Consider the following 24,660-nt stretch of genomic DNA (forward strand, 5'->3'; position numbering starts at 1 on the left):
TGGGTTTGTGTGTGAGTGCCTCATGGATGGCTTGTCAGGTTCGGATGGAGCTGGAGTTATGTAAGGCTGCCGTTTCCCTGCTGTGGGGGCTGGGAAATGAACTCTAGTCTTCTTCAAGAGCAGTACGTGCTCTGAACCACTGAGCAGTCTCTCCAGTTCTCACTGCTGTGACTTTCCGGCCACGGTGGACTGTGACCTGAAATTGTTCGCTAAATAACCTTTCTCCTTTAGATGTTTTTGCCAGAGCACTTTATCACAGTCACAAAGAGAGAAACTACACACCAAGATAAAAATACATCTAAATAAAAACCTATATGTGCCAGGTGGTGGTGCACACCTTTAAGCCCAATACTTAAGAGGCAGAGGCAGGTGGATCTCTGTGAGCTTGAAGTGAGCCTGGTCTACAGAGCTAGTTCCAGGATAGCCAGGGCTACACAGAGAAACCCTGTCTCCAAAAACCAAAACACCTATATGTAAACATCCAAAGTAGCATCTGTAATTACCAAAAGATCAAAACTCAAATTTCCATTAGTGAATAAACAAAACCCGGCATGTGCAGGCGACAGTGTGCACAGGGAGGGGTCTATGTTCTAAATGTGTGCTCACACAATCTAAGTATATTAAAATTACTGGATTTATTGGTTAATGGAAGATGTACAGAACCCTGAATTAGATCTCCAGCACTCCATAACCTCTGGTATAGTTGCACACATCTGTAATCCTAGCACTTGAGAAGTAGAGGTGGGAGGAACAGACATTCAGGGTCATTCTAGCTTGTTTGGGATCAGTCTGGGATACAGGAAACACTGTCTCAAAAACAGTAAGTAGTTAGCTAACTAAAAGCCTAACATACATAGAATGGGTAAGCTGGCTGAACACGCGGCACATGCCTGTATTAGCACTTGGAAGGTGAAAGCAGGATACCACAAGATCAGCCTGGACTACACAGTGAGCCTACCTCCAGAAACAACAAAAAGGGCAATCTGTATATGTGAGTTGTATCTTGGCAGGAAAAACAACTCAATTTTCTTTTGGTTTCTTAGTAAATATGGGGCACTTTATCTACAGTCCTACAAATGTATTTCTTCCTTTCCCTTAAATATATCCAGTTGCTGCTTCTTGCTTCTGTTACCTGTCCCATCCACAGCAGTTCCTTTCTCGTGTTTATAAGCCAGATGCGCTCCGCCTCTCAGCATTTACACACTGCTTTTACCTTCATTTCCAGATCAGCAGATGGGTCTCTTTCCCTCCTTCATATCTAAGCTATGGTATCATTTTCATTGACGTTTCCTGGAACCCAAGCTAACTTACATTAGTTCTTTCATCAGAGCACTATGACTTAAAGATGACTGTGTGTGCGTGTGCCCTGGTGTGCGTGTGGAGGTTAGAGAACACCTTTTGTGAACTGGCTCTTCTAGCTTTTGCATGGTTCCAGGGAGCCAACCAGGTCATTTGGCTTGCACAGCAAGAGGCTGTAGCCCCTTGGTGACCAGCCCTGCTTATGACTTTATATCACTGTCTACTTCCCTACCTGACTTTGTATTCCAGGAAAGCAGAGGCCACTGGGGTTCAACTTTATTTGCTGTTGCTTTTGGGACAGGGTCTCACTAAGTACTTCAGTCTGGCCTTGAACTCACAATCCTGGTGGGATTTTAGATATGTATTGCCATGGCCGTCTCTTTAAACCCTAGTTGGTATCTTAACATTCTACTTGGTACACAATAGAGATTAAAAGGGTTTGAATGAACAAGATGCACCCTCAGTCCTTCAAGACCACTGAAGTACCATTCTGCCTAGGTAGTCCTCTTTCCCCATGTTTACCCAAACACCTGCACCACTCAGCAGGAAGGGAGGGAACAACTCTCCAGCTCACAGTTCAGTAAACACAAGCTTTAATGCCTCTCCGGTGTAGGCTTCCCTTGAAAACAGGATGATTTCATGTCATATGAAGTTCATTCTTGTGGAGAATCAGCTCCCCAGACCTGCCTGGGCTGAAGGGTGGGAGTGGCCATCCAAAGAAAGCATGAGTGATTTTTCTAACTTCATTCCCTAATCAAAAAGGACAGTTTCCAATTTGCCGCTGATAAGTTTATTACATGATTATTAAGTTCAAATAAAAAAATAAAAACTAAAATTTTAGCAGGGAGGCTAGAGCCAGAATCTGAGAGTAGTTTCCTGTCCCCAGACTCCCTGGCCAAGCCATCTCCTTAACTGAGCTTGACTCTACCCAGTTCTTCCAGACTTGCATCTGTGCCCTGGACATCTCTGCTGTTCTCGCTGGAGTTCTGGGCTCCAGGCACTGGGGTTTTAGTGAGAGCCCCATATACACCCATGGCCTGCGGAGAGAGGGAGAGAGCCATCAGGACACTGCAGAAGATCTGCTCCAGATTTCAAACCGGAGCCACTCCTTTGAGTTTCTTTTGTTTTCCCCTTTCTCTCTCTCTCTTTTTCTTCCTTTCCAGACAAGGTTTCTCTGTAGCTTTGGAACCTGTCCTGGAACTAGCTCCTGTAGACCAGGCTGGCCTCGAACTCAGAGATCCACCTGCCTCTGCCTCCCGAGTGCTGGGATTAAAGGCCTGCGCCACCACCGCCCGGCTCCCTTTTCTCTTTCATCCTTCTCTTCCCCTTCTTCTGAGCCAAGGTTGCATTAGGGAGCCTAGATAGGTTTCTTGCTTGTGAACCTCCGGCATCTTCTCCTGAGTGCTGATATTACAGGCATGTACCACCATCCCCAGCCCCTTGTTTTTTCTTGTTCCTTCAAGTTTCCTAAGCATTGCAGTCAGTGATAAGAATCCTGCAAACCATCACCCCGGGGTGACTCAGAACACTGACACAGGTATCTGCAGGACTGAGTGGAGATTTCCATTCTTAGCTCCTGACACTGTTATTGTATGCTGGTCTTCAAAGAGCTCTAACCTGAGCCACCATACTCGTGACGTCACTGGGGTTGGAGGGCAGGAGGACTGTGTTGGAGTCCTTGGCAAGCTTGGAGAACGCGTTGACATACTGCTCAGCCACAGTCAGTGAAGCTGCTGCATCTCCATTCTGTGGGCACAGGGAGTTAAAAATCAAAGGTCACAAATTTAAGGAGAAAAGAGAAAGGCCAGGTTCCTGGAAATACAAAGCCCATGTTGTCTGTCTTAATGGAGTCCACAGTGTCAGGAGCCATCCATAAGGGTAGAAGAGCGGAACCCTTTAATTGTCTATTCCTACCCCCCATTCCACCCATCGGCCTCTCACATGTTGGGTCAAAGCTGAAGCCAGGATTCGAATCGCTTCAGCTTTAGCCTTGGCCTTGGCCAGAACAGCACTGGCCTCTCCTGGAAAGGGGAAAAAAAAAGACAGTTTGACGCAAGAAATGAGAATACCCCAAAGTTCCTGCTTCAGCACTTACCTCTCAGACCCATGCTGTGTTCCTCCCCCAGCCTCTATGCTATTCACAGCTCACCTGCTGCCTGGTTTATCTGTTCAGCCTTTTCTGCTTCTGAGGCCAGAATCTGGGCCTGCTTCTTCCCCTCTGCCACATTGATAGCTGACTCTCGTGTCCCTTCAGACTCTAGAACTGTGGCCCGTTTCCGCCGCTCTGCCTCCACCTGGAAGCCCCAACAACCCCCATCAAGAAGAAGCCAGGGGAAACTCTACCGAGGACTTACAACTCTGTCTACCACAGCAGGGGATTCTGATCCCACTTCCTGCCCCCCACCTGCATCTGCATAGACTCTTTCACTCGGGGTGGCACATGGATATCCTTGATCTCATAGCGCAGGCAGCGGATCCCCCAGTAGTCAGCGGCTTGGTTGATGGCATCCACAATGTGGGCATTCAGGGACTCCCGCTCCTAGGGATAAATGTGAGCAGGTACAAGTCACTGTAGCTATCAAGAGCCTAAACTGGGAAGGTCCCAGGCTAATCTTCATCTCCAGAAAAGAGCTGGCAGGGCGAGGAATGCGCCAAGCCCTCAGGCCCAGATCTGCTTACTCGAAAAACTTTGTCCAGAGAGAGTTTGCCGAGCTCTGATCTCATCGTCGTCTGAGCTAACTGGGTGACAGCATACTCAGGGTCTTCCACGCCATAACTTGCCTGAAAAAGGCAAGTATAGGGTAAGAAATGAAGATGCAAGATTTTAATGAGGGGCAGTTGAGAAGGCCGGATAAAGCCAGGGCAGATACCTTGTAAGGGTCCATAATCCGTAGGTAAAGGACTCCATCTATTTGCAGAGTTACATTGTCTACAGAAGCAAAAGAAAGAAAAGGAAGGTGGTCAGGCCTCTTGTCCCAACCAGCTCTTTTTACCTAAGCCCCAGATAATAGCAATCACATCCCTAATGCACTTAGTGCATCCCCATCACCCCGCGTCTCTCACCAAGGGTCACAGCTGACTGCTCTGGAACATTGATGACAATTTCCTTGAGACTCTGCACGTATCGGATTCGGTCTAACACAGGGATGAGGATATTCAAGCCCTGGGAAAAGAAGTCATAGATTCTCAGTGGGAGTAATAAACCTGAAATCCAAGCTAAGTTTGGAGTAGGAGAAAGTCGTGTAAGGAACCCAGGAAAGCGATAGCTTCTACCAGGACATGTCCTCAAAGGCTGAGGTGTCATTGATAGGGAAACCTAAGAGCACAAGAATGAAAGACTAGGCCTCTGAATGTCAAGAGAATGGGAGGCAGCAAGAATAGCCATTTTTAGGCAGACAGGTGAGGCTGAGAGGATAGGTAGCTTCAAGAAAGCAGCCTGTTAAATACTTGGGTAAAAGGAACACGGATTGATGGTCAGGGGCTCTGCCAGATCCGGTCCCTGCTAGGAATGGTCCCCTAGTAGTCAAAAGGCAAAAGTGTAGGCAGGGCCCCGGGTAAGTCCCACTCCCACAGGAGTAAGCGACCCGATCACTTGGCTGGCTGGAGGAGGACAAAAGAGGTTCTCACAGGTTCCAGGATCCGGTGGAAACGGCCCATCCGCTCCACCACCCAGGCCTCCTGCTGAGGCACAAACAGCACCACGGTGTTTCGGGGCAGTCCAGAGGAGGCGCGGCGCGGAGCGCGGCCAGAAGCCTGCACAGAGCCCTGAAGAAAGAGCAGAGTCGACTGAGGACGCGGCGTGGAACCCCACTTCTATTCGGAAGGCATCTCCCTAAATCGCGACCCCCAAGGATCCCCGGAGAATGACTCACGTGGGGACCATGACCTCTGACCCCAGTCCTTCCCCAAAGTTGGAATCCCGCTCCTTCCCAGCTGAGGACCCAGGTGATTTCTGTCCCGGGCCTCTGAAGAAGGTTGCCTCGTCCTCACCCTCAGCAGAAGGGCTCCAGTGCCCCGCGCCGCGCGCGCCAGCATTTCCCACAGCCTCAGTGACCTCCGGAACCAACGAGAGGTGGGGCAGAGCGGCCTCGCCTGAAGCCTTCACCCGAGCCCTTCCTCCTGATGTTCCACTCCGCCCGACGTACTTCCGGCGTCTCATTCCACTTTTGCCCTCGTCCGTCCCGCCCCCCCACCGCCCCCCAATCGGTGTACTTAGCAGAGCGTACGTCAAATCGTTCCCTGGGAAACATAGACTTTGAAGAGAGAGCCCGAGGCTGCAAGTTTTTTCTGGGTCTCAAGAAGTTCCTGGGTATTGTAGTCGAAACTGAGGTAATAGTCTGTCTGCAAGTGGTACAGAAACACCTCCCACCAAATTCTGTACCCACAGCCGTGGCTCAGTTTACTCCCCAGCTCGTATAACTGCCCTAATCTGTCACCATAACAATCAGTGGTTTGGCGCTGACTAGTTGCCGTGGTTGCCATAGTGACATTCTTTGGTAGTCTTGCTGTTGTGCCCAACCCACCCACTGGGGACTGACCCCATTCCCGTTGTCATGGTAACTAGGAGGCCTAACTTTGCTTGACGTCTGGGCGGAGATTTTTTTTTCCTTCTTCCCTCTTTTCCCAAGGCGTCAACAGTTCTTTCCATATTTTCTGAGTCAGATACTGTCGGGCGTGATTTCCTACGTTCAGAGGCGAGCAAAGAGCCTCAGTCTTTAATTTTGTCTGCAGCATGTCACCTTGCTCAATCTCTGACACCCTCGAATACATCCCTTAAGCGGCCTGTATTATCATCATGCTCATCCTTGTTTGACATACAAGGACAATGAGGTTCTGAAGGGCTAAAGTGACCTAGGGAATTAGTGCAAGAATCCAGATCCTCAGAGGTTAGCTTCTATAGCTTCACCTTACCTCCCACCCCCAACACCTTATCATATGAAGAGGTATAATAAGACTATGCTCCAAGAATCAGCCCGACCTCGCCGAAGATCCCACGGGGTTAGCAGCCTGTTGCTTCCTCTTTAGAAGAGAGAACAGTTCCAGCTCCAATTAGGCCCTACCTCTCCTTCCACATCCTCTGAACACACACAAAAAGTAGAACTTAGTTCAAGTTTCCAAACAAGAATTTATTTTTTTTTCTAAAAAAATGTACCAGGTACAATTTTTTCCTGTTTTTTGTTTTGTTTTCAAGTTTCAGCAAATGCTTGTTCCCCTCAGTCAAGCCCCAAGAGACAACAGTTGAGGCTGGGTCAGAGTCTTTAGTGGGGAATGTGGTAACTGGAAACCACATGACCGAATAAGAGGGGCACCCCTCATCCCAGCTGAGGTAGGTGGGTCAGAGTCTGGTCAGGTGAGAGGAGGCTCCCCAGTCCTTAGGCCTGACTCTGTCCCTGGACACCTTCCTCAGTCAGGACCGCAAAGCAAGGAAACACAGGCAGGAGGAGAGGGACAACTGAGTCTGAAGCCCCAGGTAAGGGGTGGTTGAACCCCATGTTACACATACATGCACATTCTCTCCCGCACACACATACCCACACAAACCCAAGTTTGTGTGCATGCATATATTTGCATGAGCACTTGCACATGCGCAAACACACACACACACACACACACAATCACATTAGCTTTCAAAGATGGATAGGAGGGGAGGGCAGGTTAGGGAATAGAGGAGAACACGGGAAGCTGAGTCTTTGGCTAGTGACTCAGTTCCTCTGGAATCCACTCTCCGCCCTCAGCCGAGGGAGAGCAGTTCTTCCCTCGCCCCGACATCAGCTTCTTCAAGTCCTGAGGTTGGAGCAGTATCTGAGAGTGGGGTGATGCCAATGATCAGGTTTGGGAGGTCACCAAGGCCATCCAATTTGAATAAATTATAAATTAAAAATAAATAAAATAATAAGTGGCCCCTGCCCAGGACGGGGAGGCAACACTGGCATTACTTGCCTAGGAACTTGGGACAATCTCAGGGTAGCTCTGGTTCCTCCCTGCTACCTAAGCTGGCCTGGAAAACCCAAGGGAGGGGACAGGCACATGGAGGACCCAGAGTAGACAGAGTATGGAAGGATCAGAAGCTTTAAACACCCAAATAGTCAATTTGGGCGTGAGCGTGGTGAGGACTTTTAATTCAAGCCTGAAGGGGCTCTCACCATTTCTCCACGGTTTACCCTATCCAGGATGGAGCAGGCTAGGCAAGCTTTGGGCCCACCTAACTTAAGATGATGTCAATCAGGGCAAAGGTGAATAACGTGGATTATGGGGGGCCTCAGTCACAGCCTGCAGTTCATAGGGGAGCCCTGTGTCCAGCTCCAGGCTCCGGCGGGAAAAAAGCAGGCGGATATCTCCATGCAGGCTTAGGCGGCCTGAACGGGAGCTCCGGAACCTAGGGGACACAGAGCAGACCAAGTCAGCATCCAGACGACTGAGAAGAAAGGAGAGATCCTGACAGTATGGGACAGATTCCCAGGGTCCTGTATTTACCTGAGGTGCAGCAAGTAGCAGAGGAGGCGGTGGGTGGGGTTAGCATTTCCCTCCTCACCTACAGGCACCAAAAAGAGGCGATGGCGCAGGAAGGTCATGTGGGCAGCAGGCATGTCCGAGAAGTCAAAGGTCACAAGGAACATCTTCACCACAGTCTGGTTGGGGTTAAATAAGGTCTGGGGACAGGACAGTCCAAGTCGGTATGGGTTAATTTTCCTCTCTTCCCACATCAACTCCCTCTGGGTACCACTCTCTCACTCACCACTTGGATGGTGCCCACCTTGGGCACACTGTAACCCTTCCTCCCCAGAGGATTCAGGTCCACAACACCCTGGGAAGATCAAAATCCATTAGCAAGGCTAGGAAGTAGAGAGCCATGCACACTAAACCCTGGCTGTTCTGTAATGTCTCCCCTTGGACTTAGCCTCACCCCATAGTAGAGTTTTGCCCACATGACCCTAACTAACTCTTAGAAGAAGAACAAGTAAGGCATACCTTTCCCCACTCCTCCTACCCCCAACCCCTCTGAGGTAACTCTGGGGTCATACCAAGAAGGGGGCCGGGGCATTTTGCTCAGAAACATCAAAAAAGGTGACAGTGACAGGCAGCGTGACATGCTGGGGACAGTAAGACCCACTGGCTCCAATCTCCGCAGTAAAGCCCTCAATGTGGCCAGATGGTGCAAAGCGTCCTCGAAGCAATGATTCCTGGTATTGGGGTGGAGTAGACACAGTCTGAGAGTGACACCAATTCTTTCCTTTGTCTGTTTGAGCCACACTCCACCACTGAATTCCTCCCAGGAACCCCTAGCTACAAAGGCCAAAAGGAGTTACCTCAAAGTTGCCCAGCAGGGTACGGCTGACAGCAGGGGTAGGAAAGGGGGAGGCACTGGGAGGGCTCAGCAGGCCTGGCCCCTTCCGGAGGCTTCGAAGGGAGCTTCTGGTAAGAGAAGGGACACATATGGGTTGGTCCGAGTAGTCTGGATAGTCCTATATCCAATCCTTGGACCCCACTCTTTGCCACTCCCCAGGGCTCCCTACTACATATATAGCGTTGGGAAAAATGACAGACTTCTGCCTGTGCTTTCTCGGCCAGGGTAGAGGAAGAATCTGGTCACTTACAGCTTCAGGCGACGGGCACCTTTCAGCCTCCGCCCCATGGGACTGCAGTCTGTTGGGTCCTATGGTGAAAATATTGAGAAAAGAGACTGCATGAAGACCTGACATATATTTTGGGATAAGGACTTACTACAAGTTCTCTGAAGAACATCTCTGTAGGTCTCCGCCACCTTCACCTACACAGATGTCCACTTAAAAGTGATGAGAGTACGCTGGATGTGGTGACATATGCCTGTAATCTTAGCACTCAGGAGACAGAGGCAGGAGGATGAAGAACTCATGCTTGGCTGCATAGGGAGTTTGAAGTCACTCTAGGCTATCTGAGACTTTGTCTCAAAAACCAAGACCAAGAGACTGGGGATATAGCTCAGTTGATAAGAGTGTTTGCATAGCATGCACACAGCTCTGGGTTCAATCTACAGCACCACAGACACTATGGTGGGGTGGAAGTGGCACATGCCTTGTGTAATCCCAACACTGCAATTGGAAGGTGGAGAAGTCCAAGGTCATCTCTGGCAACCTAGGCTTGCCTGGGATACATAAGACCCTGTCTCCAAAGAAAGAAAAAGAAATAAAAGAATAGATGAAGTCATCCACTGGCTTACCAAAACAGGCTCCTTGGGCCCAGGCAGCAGGTGGCTCCAGAAGGGTGTGGCTTTGGCATCAGAACTATTGGCAGCAAGAGGGCAGCCCAGGGTTCCCCGGCGCCTCCGAGGGGCTGGCCCCTCATCCTCAGAGCTGACATCCAAGGCTTCTCCAGCAGGCAGCAGCCTTCGCTTGGTGGGACAGGGGCCTGGAGGTCCAGGGCCAGGGGGGGTGTGCTCGGGACTGTGCCCATTGGCAGTTTCAGGGGACTCCCTAGGCCAGGGGCTGCTCCCATTGCCCACCCTAGCCACTGGGCTCTTACCCCCTGTTTGTGCAAGATTGTGCAAATCAGTGTCAAGTGTGTGCAGCTGGCCTGAAGGGCCTGGCCCTGGAGACTCCCCCAGGTACCCCTGTCCCCCTTGATCTGGGAAAGCCCAGTCTCTGGTGTGCAAAGTATTGCAGGAAGCATTTGAAGAGGGCCAGGGGGTACTTTGGGTCCCTGAAGTCCAAGGTGAGGTGGCACTACCTCCCTGTTCCACAACACAGAGGCCATGATGGGAAAAATGCTGGCTGGCCACACCCAGTCCCAGACCCAGTCCCTCTGGGCTCAAAGGTCCCACAGTAGATGGTTCTTCAGGGGGTAGTCTCTCTCTGGTCCCCAGCCCAGGGCCTCTCTTCAGCTCCCGGGGACCCTCAGTGGGAGGGGCGGGCCGTTTCAGAGCCCTAGGAGGCTCAGAGGCACCAGCTGGAGGGGAAAAGATGGATACCTGGTAGACCCCGGGGGATGTCGCCCCCCCTGCTGGGCTGTAGCCCATGAGCAGGCCACCCTGGAGGGTCCCCTGTCTGACTGGAGGCTGTGAAGGGCCAGCCTCTGGCTCTGAGGTTGGAGACGGCTCCGCCTGCACGTGGCGCATGAAGCCCCCCTTGGGTCAGGGGGGGCCCCCCACACGGCCTTTATGCTGGGCCTGGGCTGGGGGGCCTGGGGACATCTGTAAAAAAGAAGAAAAGGAGGTCAGGGGAAATCAAGAAGTTTTCTTTCTTCCAGCTGAGTTTCAGACCCTCCTCCATCCTCAGCAGGTGACCTTGAGCAGTGTGTGTGGAGGAAAAGTTGACCAATCCTGGGACAGATTAATATAATTCAGAGGCTACTCTCAGAATTGCAGGCCGAGGTGGGGGCCACGTTCGGCTCCAGATTCTTACTGAACTTGCTATTCCCTCCTTCCTGGAAATTACCCCGATGAAGACGCCTCAAGCCTAGGTGTGTGTCTGCTCTTCCTGTCTGATGTCTTGTCCCTCTAGCTTGCAGTCTGGTCCATGCCCACTGCACTGGCAAGGTGACTGCCACCATTCCGTGCAGCTCCTGGGCTCAGCTGGACCCTGAAAGCAAAGAGAAAATATAAGTCAGGATCCTTGAAGCCAAGGGTAAAGATCCCTCCATTGATCTTGGGCTACTATATTAGCACAGACATTAAGACATCCTCCCCCTTTGCCACAAGCTCTTCTGAAACAGAAGAGGCAGGCTTGAGACCCAGGGCCCAGGTAGAAGAGTTGGGCTACTTGAGGAGTCAACAGAGAAGCAAGTCGTGCCTGACTGTATTTGGGGTGTGAGAAGTGAGTAGAGGCAAGATGAACCATTCGTCCGGGTCACTATCTTGGCAACTGGCCAATAGGGGATAAGATGCCCCAAAGATCAGAGATACCATGTCAGCTAGTAGGTGGATAGGGCAATAATTTACCTCTGTTACTCAAGGCCACCCAGTTACACAACCCACTTCCATACGGCTATCCCAAGGGGCAAGTGCCACCTGAGAGCACTATGGGCAGAGGGGGCAGAGGTCGTGAAGACAGTCACACCCCATCACACGCCTACAAGCCTCAAGTCAACTCCATGCCAGCCTTTCATATCTGAAACCCCAACTGCTCCCAGCAATCTGTCTTCTTAGCAAGAGAAAAGAAATCCAACCAAAAACAAGTGGTAGGAGAGGACCTGGTAGGAAGGCCCTTTCTGGTTCTCACCCTTCCCCCCTAGGCCCTGCACGCCAGAGATAAGGAGGCAGCAGGCAGTGGACTGGAAACAACAGGAGAATCTCTCCACGCCCCTCCCCCAGCGCACAACCAATACTCAAAAAACCTAAACCATTTCTCTGTGCTGCCTGGGCACAAAAGTGTGTTCCTGGGCCAGAAGCCAACATCACAGTGATGAGACCGTCAAGTTGAAGGTCAGCCATCCCAACTGTCATCCTTGTTTGCTCAGAAGCCCGTGAGCACTACCAACCACAACGGCCTTTAGAGGCTGAGGCAGGAGGATCTTGAATTTAGGTCTGGTCTAGCTACATTTTGAGGATCTCTCTCAAAATCAAACAAAACAACAAAAAAGAAACAACAGAAACCAGGTTACATCCAGCCTCCACTACACCAGAGGGTTCAAAGGTCATCTGAGGCTACAAAAGACCCTGTCTCAAACAAAACAAAACAAAAAAAGCTGGGGCAGTGGTGGCGCACACCTTTAATCCCAGCACTCAGGAGGGGGGCAGGCGGATCTCTGAGTTCCAGGCTGGCCTGGTCTACAGAGCAAGTTCCAGGACAGTTAGGGTTACACAGAGAAAACCTGTTGAGAGAGAGAGAGAGAGAGAGAGAGAGAGAGAGAGAGAGAGAGAGAGAACAAGAAACAAACAAATTCCAACAAACTAAACAAAATCCTCTTTCCCACTCCCCTTCCTTGGATAGCTCAAAGCCCATCTACTCTGAAAGTCTCTCCTCTGAGACTTCCCCGTGATGGTCACCACATCCTGCAACCCAATAATACTTCTGTTCACCTTTGATCATGCCAGACCTAAGGACAGGCCCAACTTTAAGCTCAGGAAAAACACACAAGCTTGGAAAAAGCCTAAATACCAGCCCTAGTGAGCTGGGCAGCAGTTCTGACAGAGCAGAGAAAGCCTCCCCGAGTACAGGGAGAATTGTGACAGCAGATGTGGTGGTAGGAGGCAGAGAGAAAGGAGACATTTACACTCAGGGACTGGAAAGCTCTCCTGCGTCAACAACCCCCATCATTGCAGGTCATACGTTCCCATTTCCCCAGACCCTCTTTAACATGGAGATCCTACGAGCATTCTGGTCCTTTATGGTGGGTGGGATGGCTAGAAAAAGGAAGAACACTAATAATGGCAGTGTGTTAAGAGAGTACAATCTGTTCTCATCTCTGCTCCTCCTATTCTCCACCCAGGTCTTAAAGTTCAAGAAGGGCATTTTCCTTAGCATCCCAATTTCCAGGTCATCTCAGTTGGCCTCCCGAGTCCTTGCCTCGAGGAAGTCAGGTGATGGCATGATGCTCTACTTGACCCCAGCATGCCTAGCATCTGCTCATTAACCCAGAGCCTATTAGTTCCCTCCCTGTCAAGAGACGCTCTAAGATTCACTCCTCTGCCACCTAGCCGGTCTGGCTTTAGACCATGGCTTCAAGCTGACTCATGGGGCAGGACTGCAGGGAGGGGGACAGGCCAGGATAAGCCAAACCTCACCCTCCATGCAGGGGATGGGCAGCAGCTGGCATTAAACAGCTGTGCCAGACTGTGGCTGCCAAGGACTACAGCTCCCAACATGCTGAGAACAAGGCCAGCAAAAACAACAAGTCCCAGAATACCATGAGGTCTGTACCCTCAGATACTTGTTAGGCCCAGGAGGTGGGAGAGGTTCTAGTATAGGAAGAATACCTAGGCTCACTCTTTCCTTCCCTTCAGTGTTCACGACACCCATTTCCCCCTGACCAAGAAGTGTTCCGGGAAGAATTCCTATCCATGTGTTTCTCACTCTTATCCTATGTAGAGTACTGCTGCTCACTGCTGTTCGTTTTGTCCTCACACAGGGCTACACACGCTACAGTGTCTGTTTTAAGACCACCACTGTGAGTAGGAAGGTCAGTCTCTGCTTTCGCCCTCCCTCTGGCTCCTGACCTAGAGTCCTTCACCCTTAAGAGAGAGGGAGCCGACTTCAGCAACCCCTTCAAACTCAAACGAGTAGACTCACCTTGGCTCCTGGACTCCTTGTTCTGGACGATCCCCCACCCCCTGTTTAACCTCCCAGGTCGGTTCTCACTCCCTTCCTCTTCACAGCCTGGGGCAGGCCCCATAACCTGCAGAGGCTTTGAAGATCTGCACCTTCCACCTAGTACACACTCACCCCGCTCCCAAATTGGCTCCGCTGCGGTGGCCGCTGCTCCGGGCCCTTCCGTCCCGTCCCGGTCCCTCCCCTCGGATAACCAGTCTCCCCTGTTACGGGCCCCCAACCCAGACAAAGGGTGGCTTAGGCTGAGAGCCTTGCTCTTGCTTGGCTCTTCTCTGATCAGCTTCGTGTGCAGCACTAGCGGGCCCTGGCGTCCGAAGCCCCTCTAGCCGCTGTTGCACCCCTCCCCGCGACGGTCCCTCCCCGGGGCCGCCCCGGCTCCGCGCCGCAGACTCCTCTGCCCCTCTGACTCACAGGCCATTTCCTACCAGCTGATGGGGCCGCCCGCCCCGCCCAGCGCCCGGCCACCCCCGCCACTGCGACCACGGCCGCCACGCCCCCCTCAGACCACACCCTCTTTTGGCAATAAGTATGCTCATTGGCCCAGTGGAGGCCAGCCTCTCAGCAACCTCAAGTGTGAGTCACGCCCTCTCCAAGGGGCGCACATCTATTGGTCCACATAAGGGCAGGCCTACTCAATGTTGCCCCGCCCACCCTCTTAACCCTTTTTTTTTCTGTCCAAGACTAAAGTAATTCTCCGTCCTGTCATTTAACCCTTTCAGACTTCATCCTCACCCGTCTCAACAAACGTTTTTCCTTCACCCTTCCTGTTCTGAGGTAAATTAATAGGAAGCTCCAGCCTATTCTTCTCATACCAAAACCAAAAACCAAGACTAGATAGGTTCCAAGCCTATTCACCTCTCCCAGCATTCCTAAACAGAGCTCCAAGTAAGAGGGTTGTTGCTATCCAGTAAGCTTCCTACTGGTCAGAGGGGAAGAAAAAGACCTAACATCAGAGGCTATCTCCCATACTGAAAGATGACCCCCTTCTCCCACTTTTTTTTTTTTTTTTTTTTTTTTTTTTTTTTTTTTTTTTTTTTTTTTTTTTTTTTTTGGTCTTTGTTTCTAATCCCAGGGAATTCCTGAGACAGGGACTCAGGCCTTATTCTTTGTATCTTGAAACTCTTCTCGGATTGGGCTTTGAAGCACTTTTTGCTGAGAGGCCTCTGCTCTGTTTGAAGAAGCACAGCACCCTAAGAAATGAGTTAAAGAGGCTTCTGCCCAGAGTCACTCCTAAGACGAAGCTGGTCTCCATGACTCAGCTCTCTCAATCTCACCAACCTCCCCCTGAGTCACTGGGTCCCAGGCCCAGCCCTGTCCAGCCAAATCAAGTGGGAGCAGAATTAGCATCCCTAACCTTTGCCCTCTGGCTCTGTACATAACCAGGGTGGAATCTTTGCAAGGACCAGGCTTTCACAGACACGTTTTAGAGGGGCTGCTCTGGAGATAACCTACGAGAATGGATAGCCTTGTCTACTTGTCCTCTGAACTCAACAGCGAGTCAGACAGGTCTTCGTCACCAAGTCAGACCTTTCCTCCCGGTCAGTCACAGAAACAGGAAACAAGAACCAGAGCCAAAAGAAGTAGAGTTCATTCTGTCATAGTTTAAAGGCCCAAGGTCCTTTTCTGCTGAGCCTATGATATGAGTCCCCAGGACCATCAGTTGAAGCTGAACTGTAAAAAGAGACGCCCCCTTACCCCCTGCTTCCTCTCTGTGCTCTACGATTAGCTACAGCAAATAACAGTTTTCTAGGGTTCTTTCTCCTTACCTCTGATGAGCAGGAAGCCCCCACAAAAAGACGTACTTCCCTAAGATTGACCTCCCTGCTACAAGCAGCAGGATTGACAAAATTGCCAAAGCCCTTGCAAAACTGCAGCATATCAAAGTGTGAACCTATTTGCCTTAGTAAAGCTCTCTGGGCACACAGAAGAGACAGAGACCATCATAGGAAAGCCCTCAGCAGCTCTGCCTGGTTCTGTCTTACTATCCTACACTCTCGGTCCTCAGCTTTGTACAAAAATCAGGGGGTAATATTAAAGGAGTCAGGATTGAAAATATTCCAGGCCTCAGTGTGCCCTGGGGAAAGAAGTTCAATCATGCATGAGGTCATACCTAGCTGCGCTAAACTCTGAGTTCAATCATGCATGAGGTCATACCTAGCTGCGCTAAACTCTGAGCTTGCATTTTTGTTGTTGTTTTGAGTTTTAGAGCCAGGATCCTGCTGTGTAACCTAGGCTGACCTTGAACTCATGATCCTCTTGCCTTAGCTTCCAGAAGGTTAGGACTACAGGTTATTGGGTGCTTTGTTTATTGTCTTTGCTTTGTTTCTTTGAGACAGGGTATCTAGTAGCTGAGACTGTCTTTAACACTGGTAATCTCTTGCCTCTGCTGCTGGAGTGCTGGGATTACCTAGACACAGCCTGACATTAAAAATTATATTGTTATTTGGTTATGGTTGTTAGGGCTTTGTGTGTATGTGTGTGTGTGTGTGTGTGTGTGTGTGTGTCTGTGTGTGTGTCTCTGTGTGTGTGTGTGTGTAGCCTTGAACTCACAGAGATCTGCCTGTTTTTAATGAGTTTGAAGCCAGTCTGGTCTACCGAGCAAGTTCCAGGACAGCAGGGTTACACAGAGAGACCCTTTCTCAAAAAGCAAACGAACAAAATTATTCACTGCTGGTAATGGTTACACATGCTTTTATTCCCATCTCTAGGAAGGCAAAGGCAGGCAGATCTCTGGGAGTTTCAGACCAGCCTAGCCTACACACAGAGCTCCAGGCAAGCCAAGGCTATGTAATAAGACCCTCTCTTAAAAAAACAAATATTTTCTACTTTGTTATGATGATGCATGTATATGTGTATGATGTGTGAGGGCAGATCAGAGGACAACCTGGAGAATTTCGTTCTCTTCTTTCACCATGAGGTCAGGGACAGGAATCCGGTCATCAGGATTGTACAGCAAGTGCTTTCCCAAGCTGACTCACCTTACTGCCCACTCCACTTTAAAAATAAATAGCAGTTATCACTAGTTTAGTTCTTTCTGGGGGGGTTTTCTGTTTTGTTTTTGAGACAGGGTTTCTACCCAGAGAAATATGTGTCTCCCTGACTGTCCTGGAACTCATTCTGTAAACCAGGTTGGCCTCAAACTCACAGAGGTCCACCTGCCTCTGCCTCCTGAGTGCTGGGATGAAAGGCGTGCGCCTTAATTTAATTTCTCACAAGTATACTCATTTGTTTGTTTGTGTTATTTCTCTCTCTTTTCCTTCTTACTGGAAACTCCATGAGAACAGCAACTTTGTTCTTAGTGCTAACATTCTCAGAGTCTGGCACATAGTAGGTATTCAATAAAATTTAGTGACGGAAACAGTGGGCCCAGATACTGAACAGCAGTTTGAAAACTTGAATCTTAATTCCTGCTCTCTCAACAAGTAGCCTTAGGAAAAAAGCCAGTTTCTTTGACCACAAATTTGCAAATTTAAAATGAGAGGTTCTGAGCTGGGTTTGGTGGCGTGCATCTCTAATCCCAACATTTGGGAGGAAGACACAGAAAGATTAGGAGTTCAGAGTCATCATCGGCTACATGTGAGATAGTGAGTTTGAGGACAGTCTGGGTTACTTAAAACCCTGTCCCCAAGTCCAAAATAAAAATAAAAAAAAAACAAAAACAAACAGACAAATAAATAAAATAAGGATTCCATTAAACAGTGACCGCTGGGGACATCTACAACCCTGATCTTATAATCCTAATGCACACTCACGTCCATCACAGAGGATAAGCAACTGAATTCCCTGCTGCTGGGAGCAAAGCAGAAAGGCTATATACTCAGCATAGCAAACTGGTGGCTTTTCTCTTTATGCCCCACCCACTCACACAAAATGCCCCAGCCCAGAAGCTTGAATGCCTCTGCCCTAGGCCCGCCCCCCTCTGATAAAGAGCGTCTGGGAAGCAGTGTTGCCATAGAAATCAGTGCCTCCTCAAAAGGCTTCAGTCTGCCCTTCTTTACCCCACCCTACCCCATGGCTTTGTCTGTCTTGAGCACCCCTCCCTTCCTCAGCCAGGCTCTCAGCAACTGGGTGGCTGTGTGAGGAGGCTGGCTTGGGGCCCCTTTTCAGCAACACTGTCACACTCGTTCAGTCACGGTGTGGAAGGCAGCCCTTTCCCACCGTCCCCAAGCCAATCCAGAGGCAAAAAGAACGGTGGCACCACATTGATTCTCTCGGCCCCACTTTGTGTTCTGACAGTCTACTTCCAAACCCAGAGTGTAGGGAGCCACTCTGTTCATCCCCTAGCTGGGCTAGAACCTTTCATCCCTCCCCAGGTCACGCTTGCCACAGTGGCCCACCTTTCAAAGCATACAGGACCTTCACTACCTCTCAGCATTTCTCTCTAGAGAACCCCCAGAATTTCTGAGGATCCTGTAATTCCCCTCACAGGGAAGGACAAAGGTAGAGAAATCAGTTTCTGGCAAGAGGTAAAATGTGGCTACCAGTCACTTGGGATTTCCTGGCAGAGGTGTTGGTGGTAGTAGCATGGTGGGATCTGAGCCTCCATGCTGGTCACCTGGGTCTCTGAACATTAAGTACAAAGTCTGGAACAGGTCACAGATCCTAGACTGGCAAGAACCAGGCCAGGCCCCAGTGTGAGGAAGGAAGTGGGAAATGAGCACACCCAGAGCATAGGGCAGGGCAGGGGGTGGGGTGGGGTGGGCAGAGACCAAAGCAGGCTTCTGTAGGAACAGGAACTAGATTGGGGATTGACAGGAACCCAGTGACAGAAAGGGTCCGGAGAGATACTAGCTGGGGGAAAGTATCGTAGCCTCAGCTAGACAGATTCGAAGTAGGATCTAAAGTCACAGTCACACAAACCCTTGAGGCAAGCAGGGCCTGCCTGCTCTCTGTGTACACAAGTCAGAAGGAGGGGTTAGGAGTTCAGCATCCAGTAGCACTAGATTAGCTTCTTGTTCTATTAAGTTCAGCACCCTCACTCCTAGAACACAGACCACAAATGTCTTCCTGGAGGCCCTACAAAGCAGTAGATTGAATATTACTCTCTAGAAGTTTTAGGGTTCTCCCAATAGGGGTGCCTACAACTCCTGCCCTTCACATAGTACCCTACAACCCATCCCTCTTTCTCCACACAACCCCACCAACTCTCCCATATGCTGGACCACCAGCCAGTTTTCCATCACATAGACGCCCATTCTCCTGAAATTCCTCCAAATCGCTCAAGTATCACCTCTAATCCTTCACATCAGACAGCGATCCTTTTCTCTACCCCTAACCTCCAAATTCACAAAGCACTCCCGCCCTTCCCCCACAACAACCCCTAGAGAGTGCACCTCTTTGCTCACACACTGAACCCCTAACTGCTCCCCCAATTCCGCATCATCCACTCCACAGCAACAATCTCCAAATTCTTTTCTTCGCTAATGGTGGTCCTACTTCAGGTCTGCCCAAGCCCACCCTTGGCCTTTCCTCCTTTTCCACGCGCACCCCACCCCACACCTGTAGTTCCGTGGGTCCTGTTGCACTTGAGAAGGTAGTAGATAGGAGCAGTGACTGAGCAGCCCTAGCTGCAGCCTGGGCCTGTAAACCTCGCCCCTTGGGTCCGAGCCCCGCCCCCGCAACGCCCAGCCCACCCTCTCCCTTGTCCCAGCTCCCACCTTCCCCGGGTTTGTCCCCCTTGCCCCGGTTCTTTAATCCTTCAGACTCCTCCTCTGCAGCAGAAACCACGCCTCTTCCATAACCGCGCCCCTTTCGTCTTCTTTGCATTACCCCAGGATCCTCTGCTTTCCTGAGCTCCACCTCCTGATTCCCGCCCCCTTTGGTTCTCTCCGCCTTTCATCAGGACCCAACCCCTTGGATTACAGCCTGGTGGAACTCCTTCCAGGTCCCTTTCACGTGAACACTGTCCCCTCTGACTGCGGTGACTTTTATCCCCCGCCCCTTCTCCCGCCTGCCTCACCAGAGCACACACGCTCCTTGGCCCGGGTCGGCAGGCTGTGATTGGCGGCGGCTGCCCCAACAGATGACGGAGAAGACAAAGTGACGGCTGCAGGTCGTCTGAGGTCCCACCCCGGCCACGTGCGGCTTCTGTGATGACAGGTCCAGGAGGGCGGGGTTTTGCCTGACCAGTTACAACCCCCAAATGACCAGATCCGGCTGCGGCTGGGGAGCCGGAGTGCCGGCGAAAACTCAATAAACTCTCTCTTTCTAGGTTCCTCTCCCCTCCCCTCCTTTTCGCTCCCGTCCCTTCTCCTTCCCTTCTCTCTCTTCTTCTTTTCCTTTAAGTGACCCATTTTACTGTAAACTGGCCTCTAACTCGCCGTTCTTCTGCCTCCCCCCTCCTCCCAAATGCTTGAGTTCCTGATGTTTTCTTGCTGGTGTGGAAGAGCTTCTTGAGGATCTTGAGCCTCTGTAAAGACTCTGAGTTAGTAATGTGTATTTGCCCTACGAATATCCGGGAGGTTTGCAACATAGTGTATAGGAATCACAGGGGTCTAAGAAAAGTGGAAGAATCTGAAGAGTGGGGTTACAGTTTAGCTAAATTATATGGTCGGGTCTGGGTCCAGGAATGGTCAGTAGGAGTCACGTCTGTTCCTGTTGAGGTGGCTCAAGGAAATGTGTGACCTTGTATCGAAAGTAGGGAGGCAAGACACAGAGGGAATTTTTTTTTCCAGTAGGTTTCTCTAGCAAAAGAAGACTCTCAGTAATAAACAGAGACCTCCCTCAAAGTAGAAAAACACGAATGAAAATACATGGTGCTGTTACTTGAAATGTGAAGTACTGAAATGGGACTATGGGAGCCTGAAACTGATGAAGAAAAATATTGTGCTTTGCAAAGGTACTGAGTGAACTATCTGAAAGCCAGAAAGTAGATGCGTTGCCATGTGGATTTTTTTGAGTCTTCCGGAGGAGATCCAGGAGCGCAGAGAGATGTAGCCTAGATACCGGTAGGTGGCAGCACAGGACACTTGTAGAACTCACTGAGGCTAGCCGCAGAGCCAGTTGGGGGCCTTCCTGGTGCTTTGACAATGTTGGTTCTGATTAATAGAGAAAGAAGTTCTTGGGGGCTTTGATTCTATAGACTCCGTGACTTTAGTTAATGTGTGTGTGTGTTTATTCATTTGTATTGTTTTTGCTTTGAGATGGGGTCTATCTTACTCCAGTGGTACTGGCTTAGAACTCATAGTGTAGCCCAAGCTGGCTTTGAATGTGCCACGATCCTTTTGTCTCAGTCGCTTGTGAAGTAGGATGGGGGGACAGTGAGTAAAGTAAACTGGTCAATTCAGTGCCGAAGGTGTGCTACACAGCTACATACAAAAGAAAAAAAATCTTCACCTTTAAGAAATTCACTTATGCAGTCTGGAGAGTTTGTAGTGACTTGAGCTCAGAACTGTCTGTAACTCCAGCTCTGTAGGACCTGACACTGGCTATTGGCTTTTGCCAGCACGTGCAGGTACAAATGAATAATTATAATCTTTTTAAATTTTTTAAAAAATTTTTTCGAGACAGGATTTTCCTGTGTAGCCCTGACTATTCTCGAACTCAAGTTGTAGACCAGGCTGAATTTACAGAGATCTGCTTTCCTCTGTCTCCCAAGTGCTTGGATTAAAGGTGTGTGCTACCACTGCCTGCTAAAATAAATCTTTAATCCCAGCGTTTGGGAGGGGGAGACAGGCCGATCACTGTGAGTTTGAGGCCAGCCTGGTCTACATAGTAGGATAGTCAGGGTTACATTAAGAGACTTTGTTGCTGTTGTTGTTTTTTAAAAAAAGGATCGTGCTAGTGGAGTTGTGTGTATGCATGTATGTGTGCACATGTGTGTGAGTACAAGCCTGCATGCATGCTCATACCACATGGCATGTGTGAATGTCATAGGAGTCTGTCCTCTTGTACCACCATGTAGGGTCTAGGGACCAAACTCAGGTTGTCAGGCTGAGTCATGATGTGGAATTCCCCTCTGTATGCTGTGAATATGTTTTATTACCATTGGTTAATAAAGAAGCTGCTTTGGCCTATGGCAGGGCAGGATATAGCAAGACGAGAAATCTAAGCAGAGATAAAGGAGGAAAGAAGGCAGAGTTAAGGAGGTGCCATGTAGCTGCCGAAGACACTAGAAACTTACTGGTAAACCATGAGTCTCGTGGTAAAATATAAAATACTAGAAATGGGTTAATTTAAGATGTAAGAGCTAGCTAGCTAGGAGTATGTCTGAGATGTTGACCAAGCAGCATTGTAATTAATATAGTTTTGTGTGATTATTTGGGTCTGGGTGGCCAGGAAATGAAATTGTAATCTCTGATTGCAGAGCCAGCCCACCAGTCCCAGAACAACGTTGTTTTTAGATTTACAGAAGTCTTGTGAAGATGGGATAGTTTCCATACATACCTCAAACCCAGTACCATTATTATTATTATTTCAATACTGGGAGTTAAACTTAGGGCACTGTACATGCCAGGCAAGCAATCCACCACTGACTATTATCAAACTCCGTTTATTATAAAGACCATACAGTATATGGGTCATTTATTAAAATTAAAGAAATAATATTGGTACAGTATCATCGATTAACATTGATGTTTCATACAGCTTTTCTTAGTTTCTTTTTTTCCTGTGTTAGGATTCCTTCCAGGATTGCACATCATATGAAGTAACCTCAGGCTTCTGTTTGGCTGTGACAGCCTTTCAGATTTATTTGATTATTGATGATCTTTAACAGAATCTCAATTTGTGTTCTGACTCAGACTCCCAAGAGCAGGGATTACACATGTGCCCACCACATCCGGATCCTAAGATTCTCCTTTAGTCAGTAGGAACTGAACATGTATTAGAACCTGTAATCCCAATGCTGGGTAGATGCAGAGGCAAGAGGATAAGAGTCAGGGCTAGCCTCTGCTACTTAGACCAGGTGATACAAACCTGCGTTATATATGGCCCTGTTCCAAAGGGGAAAATAGCATCTGGGGAGGGGCTCAGTGGGTAAAGTGTTTGCTGTGTAAACATGAGGGCCAGAGTTTAGACCCCAAGCACCCATATAAATGCCAGGCACGCATGATGGCTCTGCCAATACATTATTTTTTTCCTATAAGACCCATTTTCTGGGTGGTGGTGGCCTTTAATCCCAGCACTTGGAAGGCTGGAAGGATATCTGTGAGTTTGAGGCCAGCCTGGTCTACAGAAGGAGTTCCCAAAGCTACACAGAAACCGTGTCTCAAAAACAACAACAAAAAAAAGACAACCAACTTGGAGTTGGAGAGACGGCTCAGCAGTTAAGAGCACTGACTGCTCTTCCAGAGGTCCTGAATTCAATTCCCAGCAACCATATAGTATATAGTGGCTTACAACCATCTGTAACAAGATCTGGTGCCCTCTTTAGGCCTGCAGGCAGGCATATGGGCAGAACACTGTATTCATAATAAATAAATCTTTAAAAAAAGACCCATTTTCAGATTTCTGAATGAAATAACTTATGAAATGATGAATGTGTGATGTTTAGGCATAAAGTTGTTGACTATTCTTTAAAATATTACATTTTCTTTCTTTCTTTCTTTCTTTCTTTCTTTCTTTCTTTCTTCCTTTTTTTCCTTCTTTATTTATTTTGGTTTTTCAAGACAGGATTTCTTGCCGGACAATGATGGTGCAAGCCTTTAATCCCAGTACTTGGGAGGCAGAAGCAGGGAGATTTCTATGAGTTCAACATTGGCCTGGTCTACATAGTGAGTTCCTAGCCAGCCAGGACTATATAGTGAGACCCTGTCTCAATTTTTTTTTTACTAATAGTAGTAGTATTGGCATTTTATGTGTCTGGGTGTTTTGCCTGCATGTATGTCTGTGTATCATGTGTGTGTCTGGTGTTCAAGAAGGCCAGAAGAGGGTATTGAATTCCCAGGAGCTGGAATTTCAGGCAGTTGTGAGCTGCCATGTGGGTGCTGGAATCAAACCTGAGCCCCTGCCAACATATTTTTTTGAAGAATTTGTAGCAGTTTCAATTCCTAAAGCAACATATGAGAGCTGTACTTTCTTTACACTTTTTCCACCCTTTTCCTCTTGCCAGTGCTTGATGCCAATCTTTTTTTAAAAAAGATTTATGTATTTATTTATTACGGATAGTGTTCTGCTTGCATGTATGCCTGCAGACCAGAAGAGGGCGCCAGATCTTGTTACAGATGGTTTTGAGCAAACACGGTTGCTGGGAATTTAACTCAGGACCTCTGGAAGAGCAGCCAGTGCTCTTAACCTCTGAGACATCTCTCTATCCCCAATGCCAATCTTTTAAATTCAATTATAGTGTATATGTAGTAGTACCTCACTGAGGCTTTAATTTTATTTCAGATGATTCCCTGGAACTGAAGTTACAGACATTGGTGAGTTGCCTTATAAGAGTTCTGAAGAACAACCAGTGCTCTTAGCCAACTCTGCAGCCCCGTACAGGAAACTTTTTTATATATTTTAAGTATATATATATATATATATATATATATATATATATATATATATAGTTTCCTTTGTCATATATATATATATGTCATATATATATATGAAACATCTTTTTTCCACTCTTTGGCTTGTTCCTTTCCTCTTTTTGGAGATAAGAGTTCACTGTGAGCTGGGCCTGTGGAGGCAGAGGCAGGTAGATCTCTGTGAGTTTGAGGCTAGCCAGGACAGAGAAACCCTGTCTTGAAATACACACACACACACACACACACACACACACACACACACACACAAATTGACTGTGTAGTACAGGTTGGCTTTGAATTGAGATCTTTCTACCTCAGCCACTGAAGTGCTAGGTTAGAACTGAGGTTTAATTAGGTCTTCCTCTCTCTCTCCCTCTCTCTCTCTCTCTCTCTCTCTCTCTCTCTCTGGTTTTCTGAGACAGGGTTTCTCTGTATCTTTGGAGCCTGTCCTGGAACTAGCTCTTGTAGACCAGGCTGGCCTCGAACTCACAGAGATCCGCTTGCCTTTGCCTCCCGAGTGCCGGGATTAAAGTGTGCGCCACCACCGCCCGGCCTCTTCCTCTCTCTTTTTCCCTGTCTTCCTCTTCCTCTGGATGTGGATAGAACCCAGGGCCTTGCCCATTCTAGCCATATACACTACCACTGAGCTATAACCCCAATCT

General features: G+C 49.0%; 2 protein-coding genes across 5 annotated transcripts; both read right to left on the reverse strand.

Moving 5' to 3' along the window:
• Positions 1-2,073: 2,073 nt before the first annotated feature.
• On the reverse strand, positions 2,074-5,444 carry Stoml2 (stomatin like 2). Its single transcript, XM_038347703.2, has 10 exons — positions 5,290-5,444; positions 4,927-5,064; positions 4,363-4,462; positions 4,170-4,228; positions 3,979-4,080; positions 3,704-3,838; positions 3,449-3,593; positions 3,241-3,320; positions 2,917-3,045; positions 2,074-2,336 (listed from the first exon to the last, which is right to left on the reverse strand). The coding sequence occupies exons 1-10, from the start codon at positions 5,332-5,334 to the stop codon at positions 2,208-2,210; spliced, it is 1,062 nt and encodes a 353-aa protein (XP_038203631.1). The 5' UTR covers positions 5,335-5,444; the 3' UTR covers positions 2,074-2,207.
• A 960-nt stretch (positions 5,445-6,404) lies between these two features.
• Fam214b (family with sequence similarity 214 member B) lies at positions 6,405-19,275 on the reverse strand. Of its 4 annotated transcripts, none has more exons than XM_038347971.2 (9): positions 19,199-19,275; positions 10,710-10,853; positions 9,497-10,465; positions 8,895-8,953; positions 8,607-8,712; positions 8,322-8,480; positions 8,036-8,104; positions 7,774-7,949; positions 6,405-7,675 (listed from the first exon to the last, which is right to left on the reverse strand). In XM_038347971.2, exons 3-9 carry the CDS (start codon positions 10,388-10,390, stop codon positions 7,522-7,524), a joined length of 1,617 nt encoding a protein of 538 aa, XP_038203899.1. In that variant the 5' UTR covers positions 10,391-10,465; positions 10,710-10,853; positions 19,199-19,275; the 3' UTR covers positions 6,405-7,521. The 4 variants fall into 4 exon arrangements, with proteins under 4 accessions (XP_038203899.1, XP_041911918.1, XP_038203900.1 ...); XM_042055984.1 differs by lacking the exon at positions 19,199-19,275 and adding an exon at positions 19,039-19,111; XM_038347972.1 differs by lacking the exon at positions 19,199-19,275 and adding an exon at positions 13,953-13,974.
• Between the last annotated feature and the right edge of the window lie 5,385 nt (positions 19,276-24,660).

The sequence above is a fragment of the Arvicola amphibius genome, chromosome 11 (assembly GCF_903992535.2).
Source record: "Arvicola amphibius chromosome 11, mArvAmp1.2, whole genome shotgun sequence".
NCBI classification, from domain to species: domain Eukaryota; kingdom Metazoa; phylum Chordata; class Mammalia; order Rodentia; family Cricetidae; genus Arvicola; species Arvicola amphibius.

Excerpts from the sequence above, each read along its gene's own strand:
- Stoml2 (XM_038347703.2), bottom strand. The coding sequence starts at position 5,334 with ATGCTGGCGCGCGCGGCGCGGGGCACTGGAGCCCTTCTGCTGAGG. Across the intron at positions 4,463-4,926 it reads TCCACCGGATCCTGGAACCT|GGCTTGAATATCCTCATCCC; the intron begins GTGAGAACCTCT and ends TTCTTTTCCCAG. Across the intron at positions 4,081-4,169 it reads GGATTATGGACCCTTACAAG|GCAAGTTATGGCGTGGAAGA; the intron begins GTATCTGCCCTG and ends TGCCTTTTTCAG.
- Fam214b (XM_038347971.2), bottom strand. The coding sequence starts at position 10,390 with ATGCGCCACGTGCAGGCGGAGCCGTCTCCAACCTCAGAGCCAGAGGCT. Across the intron at positions 8,481-8,606 it reads CCCTGCTGGGCAACTTTGAG|GAATCATTGCTTCGAGGACG; the intron begins GTAACTCCTTTT and ends CCCCAATACCAG. Across the intron at positions 7,676-7,773 it reads TGCTACTTGCTGCACCTCAG|GTTCCGGAGCTCCCGTTCAG; the intron begins GTAAATACAGGA and ends TGTGTCCCCTAG.